The 10,718-nt window shown below is 35.0% G+C and overlaps 1 protein-coding gene across 3 annotated transcripts; it reads right to left on the bottom strand.

Annotated features, from left to right (window-relative positions):
* Positions 1 to 880: 880 nt before the first annotated feature.
* On the bottom strand, positions 881 to 6,966 carry LOC132031098 (uncharacterized). 3 transcript variants are annotated; one of them, XM_059420961.1, is made up of 11 exons: positions 6,890 to 6,966; positions 5,539 to 5,779; positions 4,295 to 4,504; positions 4,002 to 4,085; positions 3,809 to 3,895; positions 3,548 to 3,643; positions 3,370 to 3,423; positions 2,306 to 3,189; positions 2,168 to 2,216; positions 2,037 to 2,076; positions 881 to 1,255 (listed from the first exon to the last, which is right to left on the bottom strand). In XM_059420961.1, exons 2-11 carry the CDS (start codon positions 5,770 to 5,772, stop codon positions 1,107 to 1,109), a joined length of 1,887 nt encoding a protein of 628 aa, XP_059276944.1. In that variant the 5' UTR covers positions 5,773 to 5,779; positions 6,890 to 6,966; the 3' UTR covers positions 881 to 1,106. The 3 variants fall into 3 exon arrangements, with proteins under 3 accessions (XP_059276944.1, XP_059276943.1, XP_059276945.1); XM_059420960.1 differs by lacking the exon at positions 6,890 to 6,966 and having other exon boundaries at positions 5,539 to 5,821; XM_059420962.1 differs by lacking the exon at positions 6,890 to 6,966 and having other exon boundaries at positions 4,002 to 4,082; positions 5,539 to 5,821.
* Positions 6,967 to 10,718: the final 3,752 nt, after the last annotated feature.

Raw genomic sequence — 10,718 nt, 5'->3', positions numbered from 1 at the left:
CTTTTTAACACTTGAGTTCTTCAAGTACCATTTTAACATAATAAGTAAGATAATGGTAGACCTTGAGGTGTCCTATGAATTTTAATTCCTAAAATTAAATCCGCAACTCCTAAATCTTTCATCTTAAACTTGTTATCAAGCATACGTTTAGTAGTGTTTATGTCGGCAATGTCTTCATTCATCATCAACATATCATCAACATATAAACAAACAATGATTGTAATTTGGAGCGTTCTTAATGTAACCACATTGATCACACTCATTAATCTTAAACCCGTCTGCAAACATCGTTTGATCAAATTTCGCATGCCATTGTTTGGGTGCTTCTTTTAGTCCATAAAGTGACTTAACAAGTCAACACACCTTCTTTTCTTTTCCGGAAAGTACGAACCCTTCGATTTAATCCATGTGCATTTCTTCCACCAAATCTCCATTTAAGAAGACTATTTTCACATCCATTTGATGAATTTGAAGACCGTACACGACAGCCAACGATATTAACACTCAAATGGATGTAATCCTCGTTACCGATGAGTAAGTGTCAAAACAATCAAAATCTTCTCATTGTCTGGATCCCTTAACGACAAGTCTTACCTTATATTTGTCAACAGTGCCATCATCTTTCATTTTCCTCTTGAAAAATCCATTTGAAACCTAAAAGTTTATTTCTCAATTCCCAGAGTACAATCACAGCTACGCAAAGTATATCTAAAGAAGATTCTAGACTAAAGAAATTTAGGGTATATCAAAAATTGGTTGCCGTAATTGTGTTAGATTTTACAAAATATGCACTACTTTTGAAATATACAAGACACACCGCGCGGCATTTTTGACGAGCACAATCGACATAAGACTAATAACAGCATGTGAACAAGCTAACTAGAGAATCACCTCAACTTGCATTAAAAGTGCCTTGTAATCTTATCAAACACAATTATTTGTATTGAACGTCCTATAAGTAAGAATGTATATACAAGGAAAAGGAAGATATCAGAATGTGGTATACAACATGGAAAACATTCCCAAATGCCTCTCACCATAAAGAATGTCTTCAGTTTGATTTTGTCACAAACAAATGCATCAATTTTACATATGGTACGAGTCCCCTAGGCAATGGAGGTTTCAAGGGAAGATTTGGCAAGCCACAATAATCCTGGATCATTCCTTTTGATGACCAAATAAGTTTCCGTTCTACCAGTGTTATCGCTAACAGAGTCCTCACTAAATCCGATCACAGAGAGGATCTCCATTGCAGCTGCAACCACAAAAGCAAAATGATTATTTACAGCTAAAGATGCTCAGCAAGCAGAAAAATACACGAAGATGCGAATGGAAAGAAAATAAACACCTAATGATCAGAGAAGAATACAATTATGGCGAGTACGAGTAATTTCACATCAAAAGATAAACCATGTGGGATAAATGATGTTGATACAACTCCTTTATGTTGCATGGCCATGGGATCACCAAATATGTTTTGAATCTCCGCGCATAACAAGTACCATCACACAACAATTTCACCTAAATAGAATTTCAAATTGATAGCAAACCTAGCCTTGGTCAATTAAACTAGCTTGTATATCAACTTGAACCTTGACTAATTCTCCAAAGATCTTTTACGAAAATGTTAGGCACATGGAAAGACAATTGCAGTTCATCCCCTTAAACAGTAGGGATTGAGTGAAAATTCATGCTTCAGTAATTAACCTAGTAGTACATTGTTTTGCAAAATTGGTTGCTATCAGTAAATTTGGCGAACTGAAAGCGCCCAAAATTTCATGAAGTGTGATTTACAAGCGCCAACTGACAAAGAGTAGAAACTTTATTTAAGATGGAGTTCACAGATGTATATATCCAAGGAAGTTGGACCAAGGGAATCTCAGATGAAGAAAAAATTTACCGTGCTGGATTAGTAGCAATGTTGAATGCTATCTGAAGGCGACACAAAAGTCAGGGAATGGGGAAAGAGAACTGTTAAGGAATGAATTTTGCAGAAAGGAAATAAATTGCAACAGATCGAGTGGAAGATCAAGTACCTGGATAACTAACCACATCCCTCTGAATTAGAGGATTAGCCTGCAACATCCACCAAAAAATTGTGATGAACAAATTAAGATGAAATCTAGACAAAACTAAATCACCTAAGATCAATATATAAATCAGAGACCTTCCGCAGCTTCCTGAATTTCACTTCATCTGGGTGTTCAATTGCATTCCTATGAACAGTAGCATTGCCAACTTAGATCCAAAGCTCATGAATGATAAAAAATTCCAAATTTAAATTGCAGATTGAAGTTCAACTAACCTTATAATTTTCAATATAGTTTGCATAACTCTAGAGGCCTCCAATGGATTGGCTTGAGATCTCAACACGTCTATTGCTTTCTGCAGTCGACTGCAAATAATGGCAACAGGATCTTGTATCCTCTGTAATTCCTGATCATCTGGATCAGGCTCATCAATCACTGTACTAGAGACTCCATCTGGTATTATATCCTTATCACTATTATATGGCTCAACCAGCTTGTTTCCTTCAGGAAAATCATCTCCATTGGTCTGTGTAAAAGATCCAGTCTCTTCCTCATTTACGTGGCCATTTTGACCGGCTGTTACTTTCTTTTCGATCCCCATAGCATGTTCATCCGGATCAGGTTCTGAAAAAACAGGACTTCCTGTATTGTGTTTTTCTGCGGAGCTATCATCTGGATCAGGTTCTTCACTTAAATTAGCTTCTAAAGGAGGGGAACGGCTTCTCATCTTATAATCATCAGAATTGAGCTCTATATGAGGCTTATGTTCCATGGGAGAGCCAGCCTCATAATCATCAGGATCAGGTTCAGATTTTCTTTGATTACCAGATGGGACATCAGCACTAAATACACCATTTTGTTGCTCCGAAGACTCTACTTTCACATCATTCAGTTGCTTTTCCAGTGAGTCACCAGCATTAGATGCCTGATGCATTTCAATTTCTTCTGAGTTGTTGGTGGATGCCTGTGCTAAACGGTTGTAGGCAGCCGCCACTGAAGATGCTCGAGCATTGAAAACTGAAGTTTGTCCTCCAAGCTTGTGTGATAATCCAATGTGATTATCATTGTCTTCTTCGTCTTCATAGTGTTGCAAATTGTGACCACTCAAGGTATGGCCTGTTGATTTAGTCCAATCCAACTTAGCAGCTTCTTCAGTAAGCTGCAAGAAATATCTATCTTAATATCTTCAGCACATTCAACAAGAACATGCAGAGATAAGCAGGACTAATCTAGTTACGGGGCTCAATAAAAGACCATCCCAGTCTTTTGCTTAAACATTTGTTGAACTCCTTGCCACTGAGGAAGCAAAGAGGAAAAAAGAAGACTACTAACTTTTTACCTGCTTAAGTAGACCATAGAAGTTGACATCATGTTCAGAATGTACCATGTGTGCCTGAAAATGGAAATAAATATAAGTTAGGGAACATGTGAATTTCTCCTGATGAAATTCACAGCACTAATTTAGCTTTTCAAATATTGTTTAATTGGACAATACAGGGTGAGACAGGACCACCCACAAGTTCATGTAAGAGAGTCTTCTTGATGCTATCGTACTTCCTGAAACCCTTGAGGTCATCTGTACGAAGACGTAGTGATATCTCCTCTCCATGATTCTGAATGTGAAAAAAAGAATATATATCATCTTAGAAAATCAATAGCTAACAGCAAAAGTGAAGGAACTACGATGATAAAGCATGAAATTCATGGGTTCAATATTAAGAACATGATTCTGTTCTGTATCTACTACTTTGGGGAAGAAAGAACTAGGGATTGCTCACCTTATTGAAACCAAGAATGCATTGAGGAGAAACACCAACATAGCCTTCTGGCGCCATCTCTGTCATGATACCCACACGCCAGCGGTGCTTTAAGAAGCCCAATGAAGTATAGTTTATAGCACAACTGATAGCACATATCAACACAGAATCCATACGTAATTAAGCTGAGATATGAAAATCTTGCTAGGCTTACCTTATTCATGATTGCAACAATTCCTGGATCAGCAGCAAGCTTGTGCATTAGTTTTAAAGCTTTTGAAGCAGGAGGATTCAACTGCTACCAAGTGAAAACTACATAAATCAGTTGTCAAATAAACGTATCACTTCTTCCCCAGTCCCAGGGCCCAAAAGACGGGATATGTCAATATAGTTTTGCAAGTAATCAACATATGTTAGAAACATAATTTACTCATTGGTCAGACTGCATTTTTAAGCTTCCAACTGTAGAGAAAGATAGTGGTTACATTTTCCCAGAGTGAGATATACCTCTATACCAGGAAGGTGGAGTGTCCGAAAATCACAAAAGACATAAGGCCCTTGTGGAAGTTTTAGTGAACTTTGAAGCCCATTTGAGTTTCTTTGTCTCAATCGCTTTTCCTCTTCATCAAAACCCACAATCCTGAGGTCTGCCTTTGCACTCTGTAGAATGTCATCTACTTCATCTTTGGGCACTCCCAACATCCTAATAGACTTCCCCTAAAACAGAAAACCATCAGGCGATTCCCATTTAAGCCAAAAAGAATTGCCTGGAAGGTTCAGCTTAACGAGTCACAGCCAAGTATGCTAAACAAGTTATTTAGGCTATTCAATGTTTGCAAATGCACGAACACCTAATACACTGTGCAAAAAAGTTAAAATAAAAAACACATTCACTCCCAGCAGTTGATTATGTCCACAAGCACAAGAATTATGGTATGCATTTTTCTGTCTGAGGTTTAATGCAACAGACATTCAAAGCCATAAGTATGACATCTCGGCATATAGTCGTACAACATTATATAGCATGATAAAGATTTCAAAAGAATTGATGTTTGAAATCACTGCAGCTTCAAACACACAGACATAACCTTTTACCCAAAAAAAAAAAAAAAAAAAAAAGTTAGTCATTCAGAACCATGCCTTCATTCTTGCAATATTTCATAAAGAACTATGCACAAACTCATATTGGCACAAACGAAATTAGGAATATAAAAGAAAGCATGTAATCACCACTCAGCTGTATAATGCAGTCCATTTTGTACAAAAGATTTATATCAAACAAGGAAACACTGACCACCAAACAGAATCCAATTTCATAAATTTTAGTTATCCGCTGAATATATTAGCTTTAACAAAGAAGTAAATGGAAGTATGCATTTCAGAATGCAAACACACTCAAAACTTTTAAAGCTGCTAAAGTATATGTTTCCTACGATGTGCCTTCGGAAAACTAACTTAAAGCTAGCAACTATTTCAAGTCAGATTTTGAAGGTGAATCCTAGTTCCAAGAGTGGGAAATGTTACATGATTTTTTTCAATATTCATCAAGCAAACTCTCTAAAAATGAAGTGTCATGTTGAGATGTTTTAGCAGAACAGCAATAGCGTATAGATTTAAAAGGGGAAACAAATCTGTCAAATAAAGAGCTCAAGAATAAACTTTCAAAAGACCTATTCAGAATTCAAGCAGATAGGCAGTTCAACAGAAATTTAGAATAATTCACGAACTAGAGCAGAAACTAATAAAAGAACCTCAAGAATGGATGCTGCTTCCAATTTTAGGCAGGAATGCTCTTCGGAGAAAGGATACAAAAGCCTTGAACTTTTATTAGTAGGCACAATGAGCCGCATTGTATCGTCTCTAACACTGGTGAGATTCAGCAATTCATCCCCCAGTGATTTGAGAGTAGCAGTTGGATCCATCTCGAGAGTAAACTTCTTCCCTCTCCATATAACAGATAATTGACATGACTCCTGTTGCTGCATGGATTTCCTTATCTAATAATAGCATACAAGTAAAGGCATCATCAAACACACAAAGTTTAGCTAGTCTTAAATAAGAGAACCACAAGTATCAACCAATTAGTTGGTCTTTTAAACTATTTTCTCTATTGATAAATTGCATTCTGAGCCCTCTTGCACAAACAGTTTTCAAAATCCTATCGATAGAAGCTAGAAGAAGGGTCCATTTCTTTTGGCATGTAAACTAAAGTCTAGTCAGCTAAGGATAATCCTGAGGATTTTTTTTTTGTCTTGTTAAGCAAGCCATCTCTTTTGAGCCGAGGGTCTATCGGAAGCAGCCTTTCTACCCCACAAAGGTAGAGGTAAAGATCTGCATACATCCTACACTCCCCAGACTCCACTTGTAGGATTACACTGGGTATGTTGTTGTTGTTGTAAACAAGCTATATCTCTTTCAAACATCCATACACTACTATTCCTTTTGCCAATCCCATTAGCAAGCACCCTGAACACCAAATTGCTTTTTTTTTCTTTTTTTTTTTTTTTTCTCTATCTCTACTCTAGGAATTAGCCAATTGTTCTAGATATTCCTTCTTTAAACTTTATATATCAAAGATACCTAAAAGATAACAGTATAGTTATTAATCATCATTAACTACAGCTCAATTTCAAACTAGTACTAGTTGAATCAGCTTATATTGAATCATCTGTATCCATTCCACTTTATTTTCAGTATACATATGATTCATCATAATCTAATATCCAATATTTTTATATTCCTCGTCAAGCTAGCACAATTATCAAAACTCACATAGCCATAGTTATCTACCAGAAAATAACTGGATAACTATGTACCCTCTATTCACTTTTACTTGTCACACTTTCCCAAAGTCAAATTATATGCACTTTGACCAACGTTTCAAGATATGTTTTTTCATCATATTATTATAGTTTTCGAACATCTCTTAAAAGCGAAACATGACAAGTAAAAGTGAGCTGAGAGAGTATTTTGCATCGAAAAAATGAGGAATTAATCGGGATAAATCTCCAAAGTCACAAAAAATAGAGCAACTTTATTCCTAAAAATTACTTCAATAATTACAAACAGAAAATTTAAATAGAGAATTGAGAGAATTCTAACCTTTTTTTTTTTTTTTTGTCTAGAGAGAGTGATGATGATCGGTGTGATCTAGGAGAATTATTAATTGCAAAATTCGCAAATTGGGGAAATTAAATGGAAGGGTGCGAAGAATAAGGGGGCGGTACAATTTAGAAATTTATGCAGAATGGATTTTAACGTGAGCGGTGGGTGTTCGACTTGCTACGCAAGTGCTGGCGTAAATTCACGCGCGAAAGTTCTAGAAGTTACTGCTTTGGCAGAGCTGCCGAAACAAATAGCGTTGACCCCGATTCACCATGCAGATTTTTTAAGAAAAAAAAAAAAAATACATACGAATTATAAGTCCCTCCGTCGTAAAATAAGTGTCGTTTTAGCTTCTTTTTTTATGCTCGTTAAGAAAAATAATATGTACAAAGTATATTTACTAAGTTGCCTTTTTTATTAGTTTTTCTTTTTTAAGAAATAGTAAGCGAAAATAATTCTACTATAAGGGTATAGATGGAAACAATTGCTATCTCTGTCTCAATTTATGTGATACCGTTTGACTTGAGAAAAAGTTTAACATTTGAAATTTGTGGTCTAAACAAACCTTACACATTTGTTGGTTATAAATAATTTATTAAGGATAAAAGAAATTTTTTAAAATTAAATTGTTTCTAATTATAGAATAGTGTTTCTTGGGATAGATTAAAAAGTAAATGTCTTGCCATAAATCGGGATAGAGAGAATAATATTTTTGTTATAAAATAATAAAGTTACAAGAAGAATATTGCAGAGAAAAGAGATAATAGAGGTGATATCTTTATTTCTCTTGTTAGGGATGATCTTTACAATGAAGGAGAACCTCCATAAAAAGAGAAATCGATACAAGATTTCTTCCATTGTTATCCAGTTCATATTGTTGGCGGTGGCTAGGAAAAAGTGGGAGAGAGAGCGCAGAGTGAAATTTTAGATTTTAGTTGGAGTATTTTGGCCTAAGAGTTATTTCGGGTCATTTATTTAAAAAAATTGGACCTTTACTTTTTATTAGAGATAACTGCTCATAATTTTTCAACTTTGTCCTTTCTACCAGGGACGAGTTAGTCCACATGGGCAATTAGCGGCCCAGTTCCAATGTCCAATAGTCTAAAGTCTAAACTCTAGACATTTCATTGGTAAAATATTCCAACTTTTATTACTCTTTTTTCTTTTCTAAGCAAGGCCTCATGCTTAGTCTAAACATATAAAGTTAATTGTAACGACATGTGCATATTACACTGCACTTACTATTTTGATTGAGACAATCATGTGATGTCACAAATAGCCAAAGAAAAGTTACTTTACTGGCGTGGGCGAAGGAGTTAGATACCTCAAGGGATTCGAATGAACCCTTTCGTCAAAAAATTACATTATATATACAAGGTTAAAATTATTATTATATATATATATATATATATCCCCTTTGGCTTCTTTATATTTTTACTTCTTAATATTTTGAATTCCCTTAATAAAAATCCTGTCTCCGCTACTACCGAATTATTGGTATGCATGATCTTTTTCAGCTACATGTATACCTGCATTTTATCTCAATCTTGATGTATTATCTCATATGCTAAATTTCCTGAGAGATGCTGACATTTGATGTATGACCTTGAATAAGAGAGGATGCAGAATTTTTTTGAAGTTCTATTGTTCTTGCAACCACAACTGTTATTAACTGGAACATTGAGTCTATCAATGTGAAGTACTATGATTATTTAGATGCAATCATATGAAATTGGTCTACATTGAATTAGTTTATGCAACTATCTAATTTTCCTTCATTTAAATATATCCAATTGGTTAATACAGTGGTTATATAATTTTTGAAGGATATAAATATCCATCAATATTATTAGAACATTTTGATTACATCAACGGGAAATCTAAAAATTCTCAGGACACGGTTTTTGAGCGCACATATGTTACCAGTTCATGAACATATTAAGAACATCGGAATGTAATTCCTAATATATGATCTTTGAAATTGAATGAGTGACCTAAAACATGAGTTCTTAGCACATGATCTCCAAGGTTGAAATAAATAATGTAAAACTAGATATCTAAGACAACCTATTGAGATTATATAAGGATAAGAAGAAAACCAAATCACACTATATAGAAAATCATATAATTGGGGGACAAGGTGTCTCCCATACATTAATAACATCTTCCTCGTGAAGAGCGAAAAGTCGATCACCACCAATTGATATATCACAAATTCTATCACTGCGACTCTGTTGAAGCTTCGATGTCATGTTCCAATCAAAACCAGAATAAACTGAAATTATATCGTGCCTTGATGAGAACAATTGCCCTCCGTGAAATGCCAATTTGGGATAAGGATAATTACCATGTAAGGCCCCTCCTTTCCATTCTACAATTCTACTAGTACTCCTCAAATCAATAAAACCCAAAGACTCAGCTGCATCAACAACACAAATGGAACTACTCTCCTCAAATCAACAATTGAACTATCATTTTTTCGAGAGTTTCACTCCCTAACAATCCGTCGTTCTCTTTTCCTACCTAACCTATCACCATCTATGTATTAAAACATATCTCAACTGTTACTTGTTCCTTTTTCCTACCTAAACTATCACCATCTATGTATAACGACCAGTTGTTCCCTTTTCCTATCTGAAATATCACTATCGTTCATGTAGGAAAAGGGAATAATTGATAGTTGAGATGTGTTTTAATACATAGATGGTGATAGTTCTGGTAGGAAAATGAAACAATTAATAGTTGAGGTGTGAAACTCACGAAAAAACGATAGTTCAGGTGTGTTTTGACCATTAACTCAAATATAAAAAAAGGTTCAAATAACCTAAATTGATTACACTGAAGGATGTGATGCAACGGATGGGACCGCCCCTTCCTTACCTAGTGTCTTAGGTTCAAGTGTCTTTTGACCATTAATTCAAAAATAAAAAAGGGTATAGATAACCCAAATCGATTACCACCTAAGGATGTAGCGCAGTGGATGGGGCTGCCCCTCCTTTACCTAGAGGTCTCGAGTTTGAGTCTTGGTATGGAAAAATCCTTAGTAGGGACCGTTTTCCCAGAATGGGCTCTACGCGGTGCGAATTCGGATATAATCGGGCTCTAATGCAGGTACTGAGCACAAGGTTTGGAAACCAAAAAAAAAAAAAAACCAAATACTCCCTCCGTCTCAAATTATGTGTCACTTTTTTATTTTACACGACCTTTAAGAAATACTCCTCTGGTTCAAAAAGAGGTCCACTTAGCTATTTTCACACCCCTTAAGAAAATACTAACTCATACGCAAAAATAGGTAGTTTGACTAAACTATCCCTAATTAAATAGGTATTGAGATTTGATCACTTAACACTTGATAAGGGCAAATCTGAAAAAATAAAGTTAATTCTTTCTTGATTTGGTAAGTGGACACTCTTTTTGAACAACAAAATAAACGCTAAGTGAACACTCTTTTTGAACCGGAGGGAGTATTAATTAGAATAAGTATTTGACGAACTTTATCCCTATTTATGTTTAAGTTATAATTTCTCTCCATTAAATATTTACTTTACTTATGTGTAGGACAAAATTTTACTAAGGGTAAAATTATAAAAAATAAATTAATTATGTCTTGAACTCTTAAAATGATAAACTATTTGAGACAACAATTTTTATTAACCACATAAATTAACATAGATAATTTAGACGGAGGGAGTAACATGTACAAGTACAAGGTTTCTTTCTATCGAGTAATATATCTATTGGATCTCCCCCTCAAAATCCACAATTATTACTTCTACCGGTATCTATAAATTGCAACCTATAGATCCAATTTCTAAAAGACTACGCT

The sequence above is a fragment of the Lycium ferocissimum genome, chromosome 9 (assembly GCF_029784015.1).
Source record: "Lycium ferocissimum isolate CSIRO_LF1 chromosome 9, AGI_CSIRO_Lferr_CH_V1, whole genome shotgun sequence".
NCBI lineage: Eukaryota > Viridiplantae > Streptophyta > Magnoliopsida > Solanales > Solanaceae > Lycium > Lycium ferocissimum.
The sequence above is the reverse complement of the archived record's forward strand: the minus strand, read 5'-3'. Positions and strand labels throughout refer to the sequence as shown.